We start from the raw sequence: 25,398 nt of genomic DNA on the forward strand, positions 1-25,398 counted from the left end.
CACTTCCTCATTTGTAATTTATACTAAAAAAAAATACTTGTGTATTCTCTGTTCTTTTTTTTTTTTCTTTTTTTTATAGTCTGGTATTTGACTTGACATAATATGACATGCCTGTCATCATCTGGCATTGACTTTGACACTTGACACCACTAAAACTATATATCCTACTTTTATACTCTTTATAGTGGTGTTTAGCAGTTTAGTTTATAGGTGATTTATCGGCATTCAAAACAATAACTAGGAACAGGGTGTACAAACTTTCATACACACAATATGCATAATCTCGATTCAGACAGTGAAGATGAACTTCCTCCTGGCTGGGTAGAAAAGTCAACTGACGATGGAAATGTTTACTTTGTCAAGTTTGTATCATTATTATTATTCATATTTAATTGTAAGCTTGTTTATTATAAGAATACGTTATTACAGTTCTGGCACAAATAAAATCCAATGGACTCATCCCAGAACTGGCCGAAAGAAAATTATTCCACAAGATTTACCATTTGGTTGGACAAAAACTGTCGACGAAACTGGCAAAACTTTGTACGTGCAGCAAGAAACCGGTAACAAAACGTATGTAGATCCCCGGTTAGCATTTGCCACTGAAGAAAAGAAGCATGTTAATGATTTTCGTCAAAGATTTGATTCATCTACTACTGCATTTCAGGTATCTCAATTTTTACTACACACTTTAAACTTAAACAAATGGAGATTAACAGAACTTACATTTTTAATTATAGACAGAGGACACACAGTTATCCAAGCTAAACTAAACTAATAACATCCGATTATTTTTTCAGGTTCTACATGGAATAGACTTATCTGGGAAATTTGCCTTAATCACTGGCTGTAATGCTGGAATAGGATATGAAACTGCTAAATCACTGGCAAGGCATGGTTGTAACATTCTAATGGCAAACCGCAACATGGAAGCTACTAAAAAAGCAATAGCTGACATTGTCAAAGAAACCAATGCATCAGAGGATAATCTAAAATCTATTCATTTAGATTTAGCCTCATTGGAGAGTGTGAAAAAATGTGCGATGACTGTGAAGACTATTTTTTCAGAGTATGTTATAAGTAAATTCCTTTCTTTAATTTCTTGATTTAACATGTTATATTAAAGACAACATTTAATTTACATAATCATAAATAGTAGTTGTTTTTGAGTTACAATTTAGAAACAATTTCCTAAAGAAATGAATAACTCAAATTTACTCATATAATGTGTTAGTTGCACCTTGATAAGCAAGAAACCTCCATGTGCGAGTGGCAATATCTGGTCGCAAAGAACAAAGTGAAGACCTCTATATGTGAAAGAAATTGAACTCTTAGTTATATTACATGTTAATGATTTTTTAGTTATCTGGACATATTAATATTGAATGCAGCAGTATTTGGATTGCCATACACAGAAACCATTGATAAACTAGAAACTACATTCCAAGTTAATTATTTAGCTCATCTATACTTTACTCTGTTACTGGAACCATTGTTGAAGAAAGGCACTAGAGTTATTTTTGTATCTTCAGAATCTCATAGGTGAGTGTCACGCTTAGGTACTTAATCTATTGTTTACACTTAGTTTTGAATCAATTGTTACCAGTTTCGTTATGTTCTTCCATAAAACCTTTTGTTTTTGTTTCATATTATTGATCATAATATGGGGTCATATGTTTGGTTGATGAAACATATTTGTGAATAAAAAAAAATAGTTAATTATTGCCTGTAACATGTACAGTTCTGAATGCATTTTGATTTTATTTTTAGATTTGCCTCATTGCAAAATGTATTTACTCAGCAGAATGTTGCAATGACCAGAGATTCATATAGTTCTATGATGGCATATAACAATTCCAAATTATATATGGTTATGATAGCTAAGGTAAGTCTTTATCATCTTCAAACATTGATATCATATTATTAACTTTAGCTTTTACCTGAGATGTTATCATGCGGAGTTTAAATAGAAAAAGTTTTAAATGAGTCTGGGAGTATTTGAGCTTTCTTTGTTACATATAAAAATTCAAATCTTTTCTTTTTATAATTTTATTAGTTTAGATTGCGGTCAAATATTTATTACACATACAGTACTATGAAAAAGTTGCTAATGCCAATCTGCTGTGTTCAAACAATTACCCACAAAAATAATTAGATTTTGAATTTTTCAGATTTTAAGTGAAGAATGGCGGGATAAACAAATATGTGTAAACTCTCTTCACCCAGGGAACATGGTCTACACTAATCTTAGTAAATCCTGGTGGTTATTTAGGCTTTTGTTCTTCATTGTTAGGCCATTTACAAAGTCAATGGTAAGACTGACACACTAAATTTTAGGTATAAGTTATTGTGTTTTGAAGGTTTTTTGTTTTAATGGAACACTGTTTTATTCTAGCAACAAGCAGCAGCAACAACAGTCTATACAGCAGTAGCAAGTGAATTAGATCATGTAACTGGATTATATTTCAATAACTGCTACTATTGTGCTCCTTCTGAACTCTCTCGGGACGAGGACTTAGCATGGGAGGTCTTCACCTTATCTTTAAAAATCATAGAAGAACGTATGGGATCGGATGGCATTCAAAAATATATTTACAAATGCATGACAAGACTTAATGGTGAAAAGAAATAATATTTACACATATGGTGTATTAAAAGACATACTGTGATTTGTTTATAACAATTTAAGGAAAATATATATAATTTTAGATTTACTTCATATTTTAATAACTACCTAAAATATGCGTAACATTTAAAGTCATTTAGCGGAAAAGTTGCGAACACGAACGATATCGAGCATTAAAAGGTTTGCATGAAATGGGCATGTTATTAAAAGGATCGAGTGGAGGTGGAGTATGAGGGAAATTTTATGAATGAATTGATTCAAGCATGATGTAGACAAGAAAGAAGTGACGAATTACAAATTAATTCGGAAAACAAAAATAATTTTAGTTGCTAGCCCTTTTGACGTTGCAAGTATCCGAACGCTTTTTTTATTGTAAATTTTTGTTGTCTGTGACAGTCGTTTATGGTTCATATTATATGTCAAGGTAAAGTGTCAAGTGAAAATAATCTGATGGTGATATTACATTAAAAACCTTTAAAATAAATAAAAATAATTAAGATAAGTCGCTAAATAATTATAAATTTATCTACAGTAATCTTTATGTTAGATATTATATGTAATAGATGGTGTACTGACTTTAGCATCGAAATGTTAGTTCGGACGCTCCCCATGTTCGTGGAATTCTTATTTTATTATAAGAAGGATTCGTGTTTTTATTGAAGATATAATGTTGTTTTATGTGGAATTCAATTTAAGATACAAGTGTTTCGCGCCAAAACATAATGAGCGATAAATTGAACAGGGAGTTTTACGCTTCAGGAGCTGCAGCCTTCAACTATAACAATGTGGTAAGTTTATTTTGTAGCTTTACAGAGATTAGATTAGAGTATTTCATTAAAATTATATTAAAAAAATCTATTTATGGATTAATATAAGCAAAATAAACAGTAAACTATTGTTTTAGCTGTGCAAATAATAGCATTATTTATCTTAGAAAGTTTTATAAGTTATAACACGTCAAAAACAAGGCCAGTATCTTTACATGAATATACTTTTAATTTCATAACCCATAGGACTGAATTTAACATTTATTAGGAAGTCAATTTAGGTCATTAATTATGATCATTATTTTGGTTAAAGAAATAATGAATTTGAGCAAGTTTTACATTACTCATACACAATTTTAGTGAAGGTAAACATGAAGCAAGAAGCAACAACCTTCGTTAACAATAGTTTACTCTTGTGAAACTTGGTGTCTTATTCCATAAGCTGAATTAACTTTGGTATGATGTTTAGCCTAAACCAACTTGAAACTTAAATCAAGGATTACTTGCAGTACTAAAGTTAAGCTTCTGAGGTCCCTAGTTTGTCATGTTGTTGTTGCCATTAAATGTCTTTGAGCAAACACTGCAGTAACAAGAAGGCATAGGAAATAAAAAAAATTAATGAACACATCACTCATAACATTTAAATAATTTTGAGCTGTTCCCTTATAAAAGAGAGCATTTTGTTCCCATGTATGATATGATGCATGTTTAACAATAAATTGTATAAATAGAAAATAAAAATTTATGTCTATTCAATCTATTCAATCAATTCAAACGTAAACAAATCAAATAGGTTTGTAATCTTATGTACTATTAAATAATTATTGGTATGTTTAAATTAGTAACTTTTACATACTACTTGTGACAGAGTAAAATTTCAGTCTATTATTATCACATAAGGAATGATTTTCTAGAATATTTAATGAATTCATATAAAAATGGATAATGTACCAAAACATAAATCTAAAATCATTTTAAATAAACCCCAAATGGATTGCGCAAGGCATGTATTTTTTCCCTGATTTTATGATGTTTGATTATAGTTGCAAAAAGATCTGAAACCCATTGTTTATCATTTCTATTTAGTCAATATGTGGAGCCTATGAACAATAAAAGTAGTGTCTCAATCCCACGACCACACAATGCGATCTAGGGCAGCTTTTTGACACAATTTAATTAGCGCAACAAACAACAAGTCATGGGTATTAACTGTTCTGTGTAATAGTGTTTTGCTCACATATTATTGTCATTATGCTGAGATTTTGTTCCTTTAATCTTTATCTTGAAAACTGAGAATTATTATCTTGATTATATGGTATTACTTAAATGCCTAGGCTATGTTATTAAGAGCTAAAGGCTGGTCTTGCATGCTGGTTTGAAGAATAAAAAAGGAAGTAATTTTTATGTGGGATGCCTAAAAAGGGAAAATGTGCTCTTTCTACACATCCCCTCCTCCAGTGATCGAAGTGAGGCATGCTTCTACCATTGCTTATGTCTATGGGCAGAAGTTGATTTGCTTTTTCGACAAATTCAGGTGCCCGCTAGCTCGTTTATCATCTTATAACATAAAATTCCCAAAGTACTTAATAAAGGTAGCTTATCTCTATCACTAGAAATTAGGCATTAGGGCGAATTTAATTTGTAATTTGTTTTAAAAGAAATAGTTTACCTTATCTAGGTATTTTATACTTTTTTTTTAGTAGATACTAGATATGGTTTTTTAATAGCTCTGAGGTTGCATGTTGAAGGCGAAATTGCGCGTCGTACCAGGGTACCAGGAGCCGCCTGGCGCTCGCGTGAACTGTGCCATAGTTGCGGTTATATGGCTGTTCTATATCACAAAATTTTGTTAGCTTATATGAAATTTTGAATGTGATAAATTGAAAATGATTTACTGTCTGGATATTTTTTAATATTATTTCTACATTGACATACAACTAAAGTTATAATAAACAAAGATGTTCATGGTAATCGACCAATAATTTGAACAAGTGATTAGTATAGTTCCCAGTCACGTTTTACAATCACACATGTATTCTTAGTGTAAAGTTTGTAATAAAATATTTGTCGTGCACTCGACGACTGATCGGCTCCTATTTCCCAAGTGTCGCCGGTATGCCGTTCGCCTTGTCTTATCACTTCCAACGTCCTGCACTAAAGGCAGGCCTTGTAAAATAACGTCGATCGAGATTTATAGCACAAATGGATAATACAGCCAATGATAGTTTCGCGAACCATCGATATCGACTTAAATTTATGTATGTGCCCACGAATCGCGTGTTCGTCGCAAAATTATCCAGTCCTTTGGTATTCGAAGTTCAGTTTAAGCCGCCCGTGTTGCGAAACAGTTGCTGTTTTGCGACCTTTCTAAGTACAGTTATTTTAATTATAATTCGTTAGGTAATATTAAAATGGCTGTGCTTTCATTAGTGTGGTGCCGACAACGTAGATTGAAAGAGTATATTTTTCAACTGAATTTTGTAACGTAGTAACATCAGTGTATAACAAAGTCGTAATGTAGCTTTACCTTAGTAATGCGACTGGTGATTAATAAATATGGATGCAGTGCCGTTGACTGGACGAAAGGGGCGCACCATGAAAAAAGTTTGTTTTCCACCCAAGAACATGAGAATGGTGGGTTTTAATGTTGTACTGCTTGCTTATATAAATTACTTTGTTTCTTGCACATAAGCAATGCACACTCTGCACTATTCGTTATTTGATTTTTATAAAATTTCCGTAGTTTTCTATCTATAGTCATCATTTGCTTGGTTCAACATTTTATGGTCTTGGGAATCGAGCACGAACTCGGACCTTATTATCCAGTCACCGTGACCACTAAGCTAATAATAACTGAGTGCAATGCGAGCGAACAACATGGCGGCATGAATTAATAAAACTGCCAGAGGCCGTTTGAAACTTTTTCCATTAAAACTTTACTATGCGGTATAACTTAACTTTTATACGCCTCTTACAGGATGTTTCTTTGTTTTCCCCATTAACATTTTATTGAACTTGGCAGTGTATTCACTGTTTCTAAATAATTTAAGTAATCAATACTTAAATCTAAGTTTTATCGCTTGTCGTATGTGATTTTGTCTGTGTCTGACTTAGAATTAAAAATAATATTTCGTGTAAAATTTTCATTTTAATGTTGAACTTCAGAGAGAATTAACATCATTGTTATAATTGTAAAACAGCATTTCGCTGTTTTCTCCGGACATTTCCTCGGCTTCTTCTTAAGTTGCGAAGATATTTATCTCTGAAAATCTCATTTAATTATTTTAATTCTTCATTTTCGATATTTTAACCACGTGTTTGTATACGAAAGTTTCATATTTGTCTAAAATATAATATTATATCACTTTTATATATTCTGCCCTCGTCCAATCCGAAACTTTTTCGGGCTTTAAGATAACTTGAGTTATTCGATTTGTATTTCAAAATAAATTAAAAACAATCGATGGATGATTAAATGATGATTTTAGAATGCGCAGAAAAATTCAATGTATTATATAAAAATAAATTTAATTTATATACACCTAATATTATTGGCCTGTCTGATATGCAATCCATAATTGTTACGTAGTCTGACACCCGTCATCACCTGTGTTGATGATAGACAGTATCTCTTGTTCAAAGTAATGATTACAAAATTGCTTTGTTGTGTTTTTAATAAGTTTCATACGGTACGATATTGAATGTTGCGTAAGTTGAGTTACTTTTTAATGGAAACTTCGATAATACCATTACCAGTAATGAATATAAAATTAATACAATTCGAATAACGTGAATTATGTGACGTAACTTAAGTGATGACTTGACAATTAATATGTCGGACACTCGGTTAGTTTATGGGCAAAGTTATATATTGGCTGAATTAAAATTATATTAATTAAAATATTTAATGACTCGAGATACTGATATTAATGCGACTCTCACGATGTTTACATTTTACTTATCTACCATTTATTTATATAATAAGATTGATATTGGTCACCTTTTTTGTAAAACAAAAGACACTTTTGCCTCTCAAGGCTTCGATTCTGCAAACTTTTGTCAACACTGTTGCTAAAATAATTTACTTGATAACTTAACTATTGATAGTTAAGTAACTGGCTAATGGTTTCCTTCGTTAAAATATAGCGTTAAATGTCTTTTGGGAGAATAAAACTGATAGTCTATTTTCTGATTTCATAATTTACTCAATGTACTTTTAAAGGAAGTAGAATGTTTCTAGTCTGATCGAGCAATAAAAATAATTGATGTTTACGTGGCACCGACATTTTCTAACCGCAGAGAACTTAGTGACAATTTCAACTTAACCATATCCTTATTCGTTGTCAGCATCTATTAGACGGTTATAAGTGTTTCCTCCTGACGGGGAAAGTGTTCTAGAAAATGATAGCTTATCTCGATTACGAAAGCTTTGCAAAGTTACTCCATAGTGCAAGTAGGCAATTAGTGGTTTTATCTCGCGAATACTTCGCTTTATATGAGAAAAATATGTAAAAGAATTTTTTTCATAATATAACTTTTTTACTAAAATTGTTAACTTTTATTCTATTAAACGAAAATATTTCCTTATTGTTATACAGAATCGATAAAAAAGAAATCTCTGTGTATTAAGATCTGTTAATGGAGTCTTTGAAACGGCTCCATAAATAAACGATCATTTGCGGTAAACAGCCGGCAGTTTGGTAACAAGGGAAAGTAGTTAATTACGCGCCGTAGTATTGTGTGTGTGAATTTAACATTCGCTTTGTGAATAAACGATGCGGGGTCTCGCTAAGTTAGTCTGGCGCACGTGGGTGTTCCTTATTTATTTTCACTCGAAAGTGCTTGCAAACTTTGTCTTATTTGGAATTAAGATGGTGTAAATTAATTATGTAAACCTATACGAAACTTTTATGTATATTATTTTACCATGCCACAATAAAGTTATCGTGTGATGTGGCAGAAATAGATAAATATATAAATAAAGTCGCCATGTAGAGTCTGCAGCTAAAGCGGTAAAATGAAACCACGATCGGATTATCGGACGATATGACGTTAGAAACCGCTAAGGAGACAACCTTGGATCAACAATATGAATACTGTTGATCTAAATCCTCTAACACACTATCGTGAAAACAAAACGAGCGAACCCAAATTTGATAGGAACCTAGGGGTCGAATAGGGTTACCATGCTTAATGGCATACACTGGATATGCTTTTGAATCGACAATTTTGCTATATTATAACCAGTACATTGGCACAATTCAATATTATGTAGTAAGTTCTATAGACAATATAATTATTAGTATACTATTAATATATATAGGTTGAATCGCGTGATGAGCTCGCATTCATTTGTAGAATAGCACAAATGTCAGTCATCGTTGTGTGTTATAAAAAGCATCTGATATGACTCGAAGGGTGTTAATGTAATGTCCTTACGAAAGGCCAGGTCATGTACTTGTATCTTCGTTTATTTCAATCACCAAAAGTTTAACACAAGCAAACAAACAAGAAAACTACAACAATATGTGTGATACATTTATTAGTTAAATCGAAGTCGTAACAATACAAGGTATATCAAATAATCCATCTCCATTATCCAAAATCAGATTAAAATCGATTAATCAAAAAGTGAAAAGCAATTACAGTAGAACGTCCTTGAAAAGATCGATACGCCATTACGATTGTTTCAAAATCGTTACTCGGCGTTAGGTAAGGTTCAATTAGATCGTGAATCGGTTCGATTGATCGACGTCCAGCTCAGATCGGCTCTCGGTAGCGTCCGAGAAACGAGTCCCCGATAACATCTGTTGTCCGAAATACGGCTTCGTTGTGCGAATTACGCAATCGGTTATCCATTGTTGTTCGTTATACTACTTATGATGGTAGAGTCGCCATCATCACAAATTTATAACGGTATTAAATCTAAAACTGAAGAAAATGATAAAAAAGTGATAACTTACCACCACTTTATTAACACATAATAATAATAATAAATAAAACTTCTTTATTGCCATCACATAAAAACATCACACAGTAATTACAACAGCCACGCGGAGATGGTTTTCAGCCTGTCCCGGTAGGCCACATGCTGTTGTATTGAACATATTAAGTTTTCCAACTGGCTTCTATTGTATAGTAAGCTGGGGTATTATGTATATCTATTAATTTTTCTCCAAAAAATATTGTTTATAATCAGACCATAGATACACTTATTTCTAGAAATTGCATAAAGGTTGCTATAATTTATAAGAACTTAAGGATTATCCCACTACAAATAAAACTTGTGTTAACACTACTCATCAGAAGATTTTGTGATGGTATCGAATATCTTAATAACCTTCGTTTAGTTACCTGCGGGGTCTATTAAGTGATGACTTGTTGGCCAATCGTGATGCGCACGAGGTAATGGATCTGATGTTAATGATTTTAACACTTCGTTTAATGTTAAGGTTTGGTTATATTACGTCAGTTGTATTCTATCTACGATACCGGATTGTCTATATTGAAATTTAAAACTTCTCATACTGACTGTAAGATATCTGAAGCAATAAACATAGGTCTTTGTAAATATTTTTACACGTGTACTTTAAGACAATAGCGTGACACCTTCGATTGAATAGTATGTTGATTTAATACATTAATTTCATGATCTTGATATTACAATGTTGCTTAACATACGATGAACGCTATAAAATACATAACTATATTGTGTGTATAAAGTGCTATTATTTCTTGATTTAATATTTAAACAAATAACTTTATTTCCGTAACATTTGCTTGACTGTATGTTTGTACTCCAACTCTATAATTTATATAAGAAAATGCGTACAATATCTCTATATTTAATTTATAACAGGTGTTCGATTGTAAGCAATATTCAAAACTTACTCAAGTAACAAATTATCGGTCTCGAATGTATTGTAATTGTTATTTGTTGCAGTATAATGATATGGGTTATATCGGAAATGAGATAATAAAGGCTGCTCCATGAAATTACGGGAATATTTATATTATCGATTGAGATTAATCTGAATAAATAAAATGGAATGGTAGTAGTTTATATTTAAATCTATCCAAATATTGCCTTGAAATTTTGCTTCTAATGGTAAAGAACATGCTGTATAAAGGATGTACAGAAAATCCAGTCGGCTTAGAATTTCTGTTTATGAAATGAAAGTAAAATTTGTTTATGAATTCTTCTTAATCATGAGTCCATTAAAGCTTTGATATTTAACTGATCTTTTCAAACATCTTCGAAGATATCTAATTTGTTTATGTTTATAATGTAAGTGGTATTATCGTATGTATCATGCAAGCAAGCTTATGTAATATTAACCTGATAAATATCACAGCGTATCATTATCAAGGACTTTTGTGGCTACGGTGTTGTGATCATATGAACGGATAATATGCAGATCACAATGGTACAGACTAGAATTTTTTTGTATAGATTTTATAGTCGTTTCTTAAGTCATCTGAAATCAGACATCTAATTGTGATACAAATCTACTTTACTCTTATGAAAATGAACGCTTTATTTGCTTACAGGATGTTCCAAAATATAAGTATATTTTGAGATATTCTTTTTTTGGGTTAATAGTGGTGTATGAATGCAATATTCTCTATAGAAACCACTAAATCTATGTTCGCAAGGTTGAAATACTATGGTATTCTTGCAGTCCGTACTATTTCTAGAGCTGGTCGTATAATATAATGTATGCTATGATGGGTGGTAGAAGGTGGCGATAGTGGTTGGCATATGACGATCAGGAAATGCGGGCTAACGTTTAGAAATCTGTTTTCTCTCGTTACCGTTAAACGCATAAACAGAAACACGGATACTGGCTGATAGGAAATATGGCAACGACATCTTAAAAGCTTGGGCGATTCGCCAAGGATACTTGTGTCAGTTTAATATTGCAACAAATACGTTTGCTCCTACATGTTGGACAGTCTTCAAATGAAAGCTAAGTACAAGATCACATAATTTTAAAGTGAATGTACCGATAGCATGAACTTATTACATGGAACTGTTTGTATACATAGCAACATAGATATAAGAAATGTTTGATGACGCATGTATTTATTGATATTGACTAAAATAGATTCTATTGTCATGATACGTATTGTCAATAAAGATGAATTACGAATGCGTCATAGAACAATTTCACGATTTGACTTTTTAACATAATTGCTTGTCTCATTTTTTACATGCAAACAAACAAAAAACCTTACATTAGTTGGACTTTGCCATACATGGCAAATAATATGTAGTAGCAAATAAATTATAACCTAAAAAAAGGGTCTTGACCGACAGACGGACGGACAACAAAGATATTCTATAAGAGTTCCATTTTTTTCCTTTCGAGGTACGGAACCCTAAAAATTTCATCACTGTCTTGTGTAAGAGTTATTTTTGCTCGAAGATATTTATAATAGTCAATATTAATATATTGATTATTATTGCTAAGCCTTATTACATTGGTTAACACTACATCGGATTCAATTACCATTCGACAATGGATCAGTCACGGTGTTCTTAGCTTTTACAACCACTACACAAGTATACCATATCGTTCGTTCGATGCACGACTTTTACAATCTTTGTATGATCAAAATAACTTCCGTATACTGAATCATTGCGTGCCCAGTTACGACGTGTTGCGTAAGATTTCCCTATTATTTCATTACATAGCACACGCACTTATATGCCTTTTAATTTTACTCTATTATGTAAAATTAGACACAAGACAAATTACGAACTAGTATTTATGCTACAGAATCACTTGTATCGTAAGGGATTAATTTTTTATCTACTATTTATTTCCGTTTAGATCCGTCCGAGTTCAGATACTTTGTAGTCCCTTATTTTTTATTAAAAGTAAATACAATAGTAATCACATCTTGAAATTGGTTTTGGAATTTATGAAATTAACGAAGTATAGTTTCACTTTGACATTTATTAATCTTAGTCAGCAATTCGCAGACGTGGATCTATAACATAAGCATGCCCCCCAGCAATGACTGGCTCTTTGCTCATGATATATCAGCCGCTATTCGCACCTCCGACATATCGGAGAAAGTGTTTATCAATACTCGATCGAGCTCTTTGGCTCTTGCGCCTTCATCGATCAGAATGCAACGACCTATTCAAATCTCGTTATGGTTATTGACAATTATGCGATATGATGCCTTGATAACGACGATATGGAAACGAAAGTGAGTCTCTTCTACGTATATTTTGTTAGTTATGTAAAACCGCAAATTGACATTTATATCTCCCTTTTCAATTTCAGGACCAATCATAGAAAATTCCTGATAACCTCATACATTTCCTCTTTGAGAAAAAATCTACAAAATGTATGCATAAAGAATTAAAACAATTGCACGCGGTTAGGACTAGAAAATATACATATGAACGGTAAAATAATCATTGCCAAGAATTTTTGGCTTATTTATAACATTTCTTGTAAACATGTTTTTATTAAACTAGATATGTCTAGTCTAGTATGTTTTATTAAACTAGTACGTCTATGGACGTACAAGAAGATATATTTTGATTGTTTTCAATATGTATTTAAGTGTTTATTTCGAATACGAATGGTTAGAGCAATTTATTACTCTGTTTTTATTTTAGATTTCAAACAAATTGTCTATTTTTCTGTTTTAGACTTGATAGAAGTTGAATCGGTGCTAATTGAAGTAGCAAAGGTCATCCACTTTCCCCGAACTTATTTAAATTTCACAAATATGTCACTAGGTCAATCGCTACATTGCTAATATAAAGACATTTAACCCGGTTGATAGGAAATTCATAATTAATTCTTAAACTTCTTATATTGAGATTTAATTTATTCATTATATATTTATATCATAAAAAGAATTAATTCACTGACAAGAAATTAAGTAGTTTAATATTCTTACTAAAATAATAAAATGCGAAAATTTGGATGTTCGCATAGATGTTTGTTGGAAGGCATCTCCAGGACGAAACTCAATCAAATGGCACACATAACCTACTAATTATGTTTTTCTTTTAGTTCCGCGCGGACAGAGTCGCGGGTTACAGCTAGTATAACATATAACGAAGACTAGTCGCCTGGGTCAATGTGCGCTCAGTCAATCTATAAAAATGGTATCTTGATGTCGTTACTTCATATCTATTCGAACATTGTTAGATCGCATTACAAAAGTGGACCGCTGTCGAATTGCTTCTCGTCGTATGGTGCGACCGATGAATAGCTGTCAAATAACCGACCGAACTTTGCAATCTGAAAATTGGTGCTGTGTTTTTTTTATTTCAAGAGGTATACCAGAACATTCATTGTATTCGACATTATTATTAAAATAAACCGGTAGAAAATAATTGCCTTTATGATCTCCGACTTAAATGTACTTAATTAAAGTATTTGTAATAATGTGTTCGTCAAACACAGTCATTCCATTTAAGGCATTTCTTTTCATATAATTACGAAGCCCTTAATTTAGTACAAGATGTTATTAAGAATAGGTATTTCTATAATAGTTTACATACATTTGAGTAAAAAATAATTAATATAAAAGTGACTTCATAGCGGCAATTTATTAAATTAATATTTAATTACACTAACATTAATCACTTTGTTCAAAAAGTTCCCTGTGTAAGTTCGAACATCGCCTACTGAATACAGACATATTTGACCTCAGGCTGTCTATTGAGACGTCATATGATTACTCTCGCTTCTCGCAACCAGGTCAGCATGTCACTTTCTTCGTCTACAGCAACCAGAAGCGTCCACTTAATGTTTAACATATGTATATTTTGCTCTTCGACCCGTGCGCCTCAGCAGACAGATCTATTTAAAATCCGGTTTAATTTGGCATGTTTGTATACAACCCGCTCGTTTAATGGCCCCCACGAGAAAGGAACTGCGCATGTTTAATCACGCGTCGTCTCGATGCCAGCTTTCTTTATAAGTGCATTGTCAAATTTCAACCGCGGCGTCATGGTATCATGTAGATATACAATGAGACATTAGCGTCTGTTCTGGTTATTGTTTCACAACGTGACGATATCTGCTTAGTCGAATTTATGCACGAGTGCCATTCAAATGTTAGCTAGTTGCTATGCGATTTTAAATGACATAACAGCAGTCATATTAATGCAATCAATCGAATCTATTTTCTGCCAGTAGCTTACTGTTTGTTGTTACCTCACTTCCTAATTTTCCAAACTTTATGTCCGGTCCCAACTTTCAAGTCAATCGTCCATTTGAATCTTAGGGAACATCAATATCATACCGAATTCTAACTTTAGTCTTTTTGCAATTCAGATATGGACATCAAATAATTCTTATAACCTTTACATTTTTATGAACAAGTGTGATAATTATCAAAAATGTTTGTAGTAATATCATAATTACATGAAATTTATTGTTTTAGTTTTGGATCTACAGAGGAAATGTGGCAATACCAACATCCTCCCGACCTTTTTCATTTAGCAACCGAATGACTATCATAAGTGGGCAAGTGGCATTAAGAAATATGCGTTAAATGAGTCATGTCGCAGTTCAGCCGTTAGTTAGCAACGCGAAAATGTAAATGCATCTTACAAAACCATTAATGTTTGTTCGCGGAACGAATTGCTTTATCCTCTCTATTAATTTCAATTGAAGGCAATCGTAATGTTTTGAAACGGTTTTATGGACACCAAAATCTTCTATTATTTATCCTAGAATCATGTTTATTAATAGAGTTAAGACATAATTTAGTTTTATAACGAGCATATTTTGACTTTAACCATTTGGTGGTCACGAATTGTTTTTATCTCAGTAAGTAGCTATTATAGTAAATTTAATAGCTTGTTTAAAGCATCGGCACAATAAAAGCCGGGCATGAATCTTGTATAATTTGTTATTCACTGTTTTAACCTTGTCTGCATTCGCGTGTTTATATCGTCAGACAGTAATTTCTAGTGCCCCACCATTACAGTTCTAGTGGGTGTACAATTTTGAAGCCTTCATTTGCCTGTTTATTAATTGCATCGAATAAGGTTACGCCCGCGTCGATTTTTTTTGTTTTTGAAAACATGTTTGTTCTGAGGTTGGAAAGAATATATTCACCTTTCAATGTTCAACCTTTTACCTTTTAGTCAGCCTTTCTGATTTTTTTTCTCTCTACAATTATATCATTGTTGTCCATTAAGAGACGCCGATTATCTTTTAGAAAGATAAATAATAATCTAATCAGATGAACTTATATGATATTGAATAAAACAAAACCTATCTTTCAGGCAACGAATTGTTTTGTCTAACAACCGAACTTGCTGGAGAAGTTTATAAACATTTTAAGCGATACAATTGAATCAGACTCTGTCTAATGTTTTTGAAATATCTGAAATAATAGGAATGTCTACGATATTCTTAAGACAACTTGATAAAATAAGGAATATCGTATCTTTTATTTCGCTTTTCATTATCCAATTACTCATATTCAATAGCAATCTTTATTATTTAATCGTAACGATATGAAGCTAGAGTCAAGTATTGACATGTGCTGACTGACCTCATTTGTTTTTGGCACAATTATTTCAGGAACATTGCTATAGCAAAACAAGCACTCACGTCGCACAATGTCCTCTTTTATCTATACAAAAGAGAGCAATTAAAAATATTCGTACAAGTGAGAAAAAATGTTTTTGTTCAACAATTTCGTGTCTATTCGACTTGTTTCTAGCCTTTGCATTGCCTACATATGTAAAAAAATATGTTATTATTTTTGATGCACTTGTTAGAAATGCTATATGTTATTTAAATAGTAATTAATATGCCTGACACAGAGTATCCTTGTATTGATTGATATACAATGCCAAATAGTATCTAACATATTTTATATTGCTGCTTTAAAGTGTGAACATTGATACGAAAATTATATAAATTTTATTTAACACTAACTGTCGTCTGCGACTCCGTCAGAGCAGAATAGCCTTTGTGTTCTTTTAGGCTATATTCTACATCTGTACCAAATATCATAACGATCTATTGAGACGTTCCGGAGATACTTTTAAACAAACATCCATCCATCCAAACATTCGCATTTATATTAGAAGTAAGTCGCAAATTAATTAGTATGCTTGGTGGATATACAAATAAGTTCCTATAAATGTTCACAATGATAGTGTCCGATACTATAATTAGCTTTGCAAGTAGTATATACTATATGCGTATAAGTAGACTTGACCCAGTATTTGTCTCGAGTGCCTACAGTGCCATTATTTTTGCCAAGCCCGCATTGCTTTCAACTTCATGAATAATTGATGGTATAATATATTTTTTAATATTCCTATGTTTTAAATTTCAATTCATTGTTTTTTTTTACTATTTAGTACACGAATCTCCATTTTTCTGAAAAAAATTGTTGGAGAGTAAAGAAACATTATGAAGAGAGAATAGTGACGTGTTTTTGGAGTCTTTGTAATTTTTTTTATATAAACTTTATGTAATTTCTTTTACTAAAAAATATTATACATAGTTTTGAAACCAGTCTTAAAGCTCGGTTAAAAAAATTGTTAATTAGCCTCATTTTTTAACGAAAGCAGGTGTATATGCAAGGATTCGGTTTACATAATGCGTTTAACGTGTGATTTATTGCTGATGCTAGAATGGCCATGTGTGTCAATGCTACGTGCCCACTTGCACGATGTAAGGTCGTTTGACTATGCATGCCGGAGGATCGTATGAAAGCTTTGACGGAAACATCAACACCCACTTCAAAACATCGAATCGTACTCAACTAATTCACGTCATTTGCATGATATGTGCAAGGATTTTTTGTTGGTTTGACAGTAGATTTTTTTTTAATTTTGTAAAAAAATTATAGAACATTACGAACTTCTTCATCACCTAAATGTTTTCTACCTTTTCGTTTATCTGTTGTAAAGGAACGGCGCCGGTGTCTGTTACACAGTTCATACTATGACAGACTGCAGCGCTCAACCCGTCTGCGTAATTTAATAGGTGTATACATTTTTAAATATAAATTAATAAATAAAAAAAAATCGTTACTACTCGGTTAACCTTTAGAAGTATTTATTTTATTTGTGTCCATTGTTGGCATTTTCTTAATACAAAAGCTTCACTCCGATAACTTTATTTAGTTCAACTTCAAAAAATCTTTCTGCCTTTAAAATCCAGTACTTGTGTGCAGTTGTTCCTTCATCGGCTTTCTTTCGGTTGAAGGCGGACGTGTTCACTATCTTGGATCTTTTATATTCGTTAAGACTATTTCTGCTCTAATTCCAATGTAAAGTTACACTGTCTTGTAATTGTACGACGAAACCTCATTAATAGAGCTGTAGGATTCACATTCATTTATTATTTGTATTTATTTTACTATCACTGTTGCCTCAATAAGTGTTAAACATTTTTTTTTAGATAAGTTATTGGTTACATATACTGTAGTCACTTGTCTGTAGAGATAATGAGATAAATTTAATTTTATGTGCGATAATGAAGAGAAACTTAATTCCTTATATTCGCTTAAAATCAACTGTCATCAAAATAATAACAATGTCGCCGTATTACTGCTTTCTCGATATTATATCATCAACTCCCTATGACATTCCCATAAAACGGGGAAAGTATGTAATCGTGCGGTTGGCGGTGCGGGGACCGCCTCGAGGCTGTCACGCCTACGAATACACAGAAAGAAAGTGAAACTTTTTTTGATTTCGAACATCTTTTTTTAATTAATAGGTAGCAACATCTGGTTTTAAAACAAATTTAAATAATATCAGCTATTCTTTTCAATCATTATTATTTTATTTATTTACTTATTTAGGAATGCCAACAAAATATGTTACATACAATTTTACTTAGTACATAGGTTACATGATAAAGAGTAAGCTAAAACATATTTCAATTACAGGCAAACACAACATTCGCGTAAATATTTTTTTTTTTAAATTTCTAACAAAAAGACATGACAATGTTCTATTCCGCTAATCAGAATTCAAAATAAAAGGTCAATCAAAATTTCGGAGTACATTTATACTTATAATAATATAATAGTAAATTATATGTTAATTAGATATAATATAAATGTAATATTAAAAACTAAATATAGAGTATATTGTAACATTAATTATGCTAATTAGGCTTACGTCTGGTTATATATCATTTTGTTAATATATTAATAATTATTAAATTAAAACACACGGAGTCATATTTATTACTTCAATTAGGTTACAGTTGTTTCGTATCTAGGTCAAAATCTGCAAGTCAATGTGACACTGATGAAATGGCATCAATGATAGCCCACTCTAAAAAAACTGTACACAACAAATTTTGTTACACAGCCTGAGCTGCGGTTTTTTATAAATTTAAATACTTGATTAAAATGTAAATAAGAAATAAATTGAAATATTCAGTGGAGCGTGAGCCGCGTCGTAGTTCAATTAAATAACTTTCAGATGGATCTTTTGTATGGCTTCTCTCGTTCAGTTTGTGCCCACGTGAGTTGAATGCGACCTTATAATACCCATTTTGATAAAAAAAATTCCAACTTTTGTTTGATATTTACAGAAAATAATTAGTAATTAAAAAAAATATAATCGAGCTATAACTTCTAAAATATTTTGCAAATGGATTTTGGTACCAAATAGATTTGTCTGTTTATTAATTGTACTATAACACGAACTATTCTGTATGAAATGTTGAGCATTTGGGGCAGGTGACATCGGCGCATGGCACCGAAATGTTTCAGTTTACGATGCTACATAGCGAGTTTGCCTTTTCGTCCAAATATCGATCACAATGCAGATAAAAGATTTATATAACTTTGACAGCTACACAATTCGCGATATTGGAGTTAGTTAATCCTCATATACCTAAATTATATCCCCAATATGTCTTTTATAGCGCATAGTAAATAAAATAAAATTACACTTTAATTATATGCGGCTGAGTAAAACTAAGAGTAATGACGTAGAGTAACATACCGTGGGTTTCTGAGACAAAGTCTCTGTTTAAAACATACCATCCATATTATCAGATATTGACAAAACAGACATGATAATATTTTATAAAGGGTGATTTTGATTTCAGAAATCCACGGTAAGTCAAGTGTAATCGTAAACTGAGAACTAACTGAATTCTAGCTTTGAATGATTATGTTCAAAATGTATGCTCCATGTCAATCACTAAACCCACCTGACGTTGAAAAGATAATTGAACGGAAATGGACATCGATGTTGTAGATGTGCACAGATAAAATATTTGTGACAGGTTGTCATATCAGTAGCACTAGAGCGCTAGTCTACTTTATTAAGGTGCGGTAGATATGTCATTCTCAAATTGCACGTAGTGTTTTTGTTACATTGAACAGTACGATCAATATTAAAGTAAATATATTTTTATCAGTAACAATAAATATATTAATAACTAGAAAAATATTAATACCTTACTTATCAGCATTGAACGCTTAATATCTAAATATTGGAGTATTCAAACATCATTTATTGATTAACTAGCTGTCGCAGGCGTCTTCGTCCGTACGGTATAAAAAAACCTAATAAGTAGCTTATGTGTTCATTGAAACTGTATTCTATATCTACACTAAATTTCATCAAAATCCGTTCCGGAGATACATTCTAACAAACATCCATCCATCTAAACATTCGCATTTATAATATTAGTAAGATTCTTTCTTAGATATGATTGGTGTCACGGTTTCTTTTTTTATTAAAATTTTATATTTCTGTTGCCATTTGTAAGTCAAGACTTAACGCAATATTATACTTTAGTGATGTGACCAATATCTGCCAGGTGTACCTACAATCAAGCTTTGAATTTCACGCCTTATTCGCACCGGGCGTTGTGTAACGCACTTGGGCAATGATGACCGATGTTACTTGCATTATTTAGCATAACAAGTGCATATGCAATTACCTAAAACTGGACCGTGTCTGTCGTTCGCCGCAATGTAATCTCGAAAGTTTATGTGGTCGCATTTGTTCCAAAAGACAACGCTTTTACATAAGAGCGTGATAACAGCCATTACTCAGTGAAATGTTTTCTTACTTCATAGGTCTTATAAAAATGTATTCTTTCTCCAAAAAAAAAAAGACTACTTTCATTTTACATAATATTATTGGGTGGTCCGTGGCCAAATAAGGAGATAAAAATCCAGAGTAGTGCATTTTTTTTTTAATTATGTAATTGTGTAGTAAGTTAATATTTTGAAAATTATATGGGTATTTGCTTCATGTATTGTTTTATAATTAAAATTTCCATTTATACCGTAGAAGGAAACTATTTTGTTAATTACTTATTTATGAATTAATAATAATAATTTACAAATAATTACTTGTGTTATTAATAATCATATCTTATTTAATTACATCACGTAAACGATGGCCTCATGGCTAATAATGTCACGTACCCTAAATTATTTACTATTGTTTTACATTTAGGGCATAAGTATGCCAGTTATTCAGACAGGCGAAATAGAAATATGTTGCAGTTCGATCTGGTTAAATTTTAATTTATTACTACACTAGCTGTCGCCCGCGACTTCGTCCGCGGAGAATTAAAAATCTTAATTAGTGGCCTACACTATATTCTACATCTGTGCGAAATTTCATCATGATCCGTTGAACCGTTCTGGAGATACCTTCTAGTAAACATCCATCGATCCGTCCAAATATTCGCTTTTATATTATAACTAAGATTTACTCCTTACACTTTCAACTTTCTTATTACTGGACCATAAATTCAGAAGCCTGTGGAACGAGCTACGTTAAGTTTTGGAGAAATTAATGTTTAATTTGATTTTTATCATTATTTACATTCCATACTAAGACATAAGGTAATAAAAATAAAACTCTTTTATTTCTATGAAAAAGTCTGTTGGATTTTGAGAAAGAATATATGCGCAAGAAAGAACTAAGAGAAGAATGGATGAGTACTTCATACTGTGCTGACCTCAGTAGAAAAATGAACAGGATGTCTGTTCTATGAAGAAATCCATGTATAAAATAATAGTGTTGCAGCTACAGCAACTACTGTAGTATCGAATATCAAAGTGGCGCAGTTCCTCTTGATCTGGATTTCATTGCTATGTCATTTAAATCAAAAATGTTTTTCTTTAAGCGATTAACCCAGTAATTTATATAATAACCCAACGCGTTTGTCTGAATTCTTTCTTAAATTACTTAATGGCGTCACGCAATATAAAAATTACATGTGCTTGTCACATTTCCATGCTGATATTAAATATATGTAACTATTACGTCACTAGAATTATGAAAAATTGCTATGACGCGAAATTTATTATCTGTACACAATTTGTTTTACTTTTTGACTGTTGACCGAGGTAATAACAACGGGTTTTTGCTTCAAAATATATTCATGGGCTACGGACAAAAGAAGTGATTTGGTTTGAATCCATAGATTAATGCAATAAATAGGTTTGATGATGCAATAATAGCTAATTCAGGACAGCACAGACTTAAAGTAAAGATTTTCAAAACGTGTAGAATTCTCAATGAAATCAAGAGTGAGCTTCCTTTCAAGGACAGAGATGTGTAAAATTTAACAACGTGGAATCGAACTACATAGTAAATCCTTAGCTTCTGTGTACTTACGCAGTTCTGATTCGTATGTATCGAGTTGGTACGCACTCGGCCTCGTGTGGGTGACCGCTTTAGAGGCATTTATCTCGAGGGTCTTCACGCCTCGCAGAACACGATAAGCCTCTCATATCAGATGTCGTTCCAGTACCACTGTACCGCTTAGCTCTGAAGGCCTCGTATTACATATACGTGATATTGAGATTGATGTGTCTTTAATTTATCGATAAATGATACTTCTGAATGTACATACATTTCTCTTATTTGCATGGAACACATGATTTCATTACTTTAGCGATAGAGACAATATGAAAATTATAGAATTGTCTAATTATACTGAGCCAATGTAATCTATTCTGATCGTGCTATATGCAGTTTCAAATAAAGTGAGTTAACACAATTCTCGTAACGATTACATAAATATATGCATAAGACGGTGTACACAATCAGCTAAAGTTGCGCCATTTCTGTTTGCCGTATTTACTTACGATTCATCTAACTTTCCCATTTTAAATATCCATCAAATGAAGATGATGCAGTGTTAATTTTGACTTGAATATTTCATTCACAAAACTATTCGTCATTTGCATATGACTTTACATGACTATACATTTATCTATCTTTATCTGGTAAAGAAGACAGAAAGTCTCAGGATATTGAAAGCGGAGGACAGCGTTTTGTGACTGACACAGCCTAATAATGTTGATTGTACAATACTAGTGACGTTACCTACATTAAGTTCGCGATTAATTAATATAATTTAATTTAAAGCATTATTAAATGTTTCCGTAAAGCTTTTTGTTCCGTCATATCTTAAATTGTCTAATTTATGCTCGCCCGTTAAGCTTAATTACAGCACTGTCATCGTAATAAAGATAAGTGAAAGAAAGGAAGTCCTATCCTTTGCCCGCTTACTTCTTATTTTACGCTTGTTGATTTTTTAAATTAAAACCTTTGTGGTTTCTCGTACTAACGAAATTTTAGCGGTGTTTAGTTATATGAATAAAAAATTATTTAAGCCTTATTCGGTCAAACTCGTGTTTATTTTTATGACTATTTTTTGGTCTAAATTATTGTTATTTTTTTATTGAATTCAAATAAAACGATAGGATGAATACAGAACACATTCAAGTGACCGCACAAGGTTGTTGAAACTCGTGATGTTCAATTACGGTGTGACGTATGCATTTTATCAACAGACCAGATCTAGTTTTTGTTGATGACTCAGAAAGACGTACTCGCAGATAATACGATATTGCGAGAAAACAAAGATCTAAAAAACAAGTTGTTTATTTCTAGATCACAGGAAAGATGTTTACATAGTTGAACAGTAAAGATTTATGATCTAACCTCAATAACTACTAATGTACTAACATCCATGACACGGAAGATAAAATCGTTAAATGATTCAGAGAGATAGTATTAATACCCCGTTCAAGACCTGAAAGCTCCGGTTTTATTGGATCGTTTCCTGCGGCGCACCTACTTGCTATCAAAGAGACCACTGCTTCTGTTGCTCATTAATAAACAGTACGGAATCAAAGAGTCTTCATCCGGACGTTTTATATTTCACTGTGAAACTTAGATGGTGAAATGTTTAATGGATTTTATCCTTTTAATCTGCCGAGCGCCGGGTGCCTTTAAACATTCGCTACTGTACTGTACTAGAAGTATCTCAAATATTCTTAATATTTGAACGATTGTAAACACATTTTTTGCAAATTTTACATACTGAAATGATAAGTTTGCAAAAGGGTAAAGTTAATCATTGAATCGACCTCTGCTCGTTCAGCTTGTCTGATTGACGATCGATTTGATTCAGGGAAGGGCACATTGTCGTGTTAGAACCAATCCGCTAATTCTGTTCAAAGTATGAGAATATTTGCATATATTTGTCTATTTAACAATTCATACGTTTTAAAACCTCTGTATAAGATTTATAGTTATGTGTATGAATTAAAACAACTGTTGGGTTTGATTATGGCATTACTCTCATGGGTGCATTGAGCTGTCGCACTCATCGCTCGTAGGATGTTTGCAGTTGTGAATTATAAATACCGTAGCTTTGTCTAGCACATCGTTAATTCCGCACCACGCTTCAATGACCGGCAAACCTGGTGTTTAGACGATCCTTCTATCTAGAGTCAAGTTTCTTCTTGAAGTATTATTGGTGTATAGATTATAAGAATAACTTAAGGTGGGGGATGGTTAGCTTTGTAACTTTTCTTTTCTTTTTTTTTGGGTTCCTTATTTTTATTATCTCTGATTTTATTAATCTTTTATACTTATATTATCATTGTCTTTTATCTTCGTAATGTTGAATTCTAAGTACATATCCATACTGGCACGAATGTAGCTCGTCGTAATGTTTATAAACGTTTTCCTTACACTGCACTTAACTTAACTTATGAGAACACAAGTAACGTAACATGCGTACATTACCACGCATGTTAATATGTTGGAGTGGGAACTATTCAAATTTGATTGCTTTTTAATGCAATTAAGGTAATAAAATGAGAACATTGTACACCCAACGGTAATAAACTCACAGTTTATGGACACTTTTTGTACTCGATAAGGAAATTAGAAAGCATTGTTATGTCAGAATTAAAAATGGTTAATTATCATAATATACTAATTTTATTATTGATAAAATACTTATTAGGAGCAAAAACTATTACATATATAGGTAGCATTATTGTAAAGGAACATTCGACGACCTTCGATTACCTTCAATTCATTATATCGTATCGAACGGTGGCGGTTATTTTAGCGGTATTTTGTAAAGGCGTGGTCTTACCCGGTGGATCGATTAATTCAGACGGGTATTTCTTGTTAAATACATGACTTGCTCGCAATCGATATTTCGTAATTTGTTAATTGTTTTATATTGAATTTCTGTATCTACAGCCTCTTCGTAACAAGACATAAATTCCATACAATTAGTTGATTTGATTGGTTTAGAAACCCAGATTAACGGCTAAGCTGGTGCTCTTTTCAGTCTTATAAAAACTCGGTTCTAATACCGTTTAATGTTTTATAAATAAACGCTAGGTTACGGAAAATATGGATCTTTATTATTTAATAAATCAATTAAATATGTATTTTCAAATTATTTAAAAATAATAATGAAACGCCATGACGAAATCATTAGATGAACATCTTCGCGCTCTTGAGTATGCGTCATGCGTTGAACGATCGATTAAAAACATTTTCGATTACGACCGGTCCGGAGGCGTTCGGTGACATTTAGCATTAAGCTAACAAACTGGACGTCTCGCCAGGCAGACGATAAAGAAAGTTTCTTTTAAAAGAACTAGCCAACAAACCAGCTGTTCCTCGCGGTTTCACCTTTGGCGCCATTTTTGTCGGCTTTAGGAGTATTGTGATTGTAC

General features: G+C 32.2%; 2 protein-coding genes across 2 annotated transcripts in view; both read left to right on the forward strand.

The window, feature by feature from the left end:
• The first annotated feature begins 145 nt into the window (after nucleotides 1-145).
• Wwox (WW domain-containing oxidoreductase) lies at nucleotides 146-2,696 on the forward strand. Its single transcript, XM_013320691.1, has 7 exons — nucleotides 146-362; nucleotides 430-667; nucleotides 801-1,069; nucleotides 1,363-1,542; nucleotides 1,771-1,885; nucleotides 2,172-2,312; nucleotides 2,396-2,696. Exons 1-7 carry the CDS (start codon nucleotides 274-276, stop codon nucleotides 2,630-2,632), a joined length of 1,269 nt encoding a protein of 422 aa, XP_013176145.1. The 5' UTR covers nucleotides 146-273; the 3' UTR covers nucleotides 2,633-2,696.
• Nucleotides 2,697-3,049: 353 nt separating this feature from the next.
• The window catches only part of LOC106123618 (serine/arginine repetitive matrix protein 1), a 62,482-nt gene continuing 40,133 nt past the window's right edge, over nucleotides 3,050-25,398 (forward strand). The window contains exon 1 of the mRNA XM_013320036.1: nucleotides 3,050-3,414. Coding sequence (XP_013175490.1) covers nucleotides 3,349-3,414 — 66 coding nt within the window. The 5' untranslated portion in view covers nucleotides 3,050-3,348. The remainder of the gene's footprint in view (nucleotides 3,415-25,398) is intronic.

This window comes from Papilio xuthus, unplaced genomic scaffold (genome assembly GCF_000836235.2).
Source record: "Papilio xuthus unplaced genomic scaffold, Pxut_1.1 DF828952.1, whole genome shotgun sequence".
In the NCBI taxonomy this organism is placed as follows: domain Eukaryota; kingdom Metazoa; phylum Arthropoda; class Insecta; order Lepidoptera; family Papilionidae; genus Papilio; species Papilio xuthus.

Coding starts and splice junctions, on each gene's coding strand:
- Wwox (XM_013320691.1), top strand. CDS start 274: ATGCATAATCTCGATTCAGACAGTGAAGATGAACTTCCTCCTGGCTGG. Junction 363..429: donor GGAAATGTTTACTTTGTCAA/GTTTGTATCATT, acceptor ACGTTATTACAG/TTCTGGCACAAATAAAATCC. Junction 668..800: donor CATCTACTACTGCATTTCAG/GTATCTCAATTT, acceptor TTATTTTTTCAG/GTTCTACATGGAATAGACTT.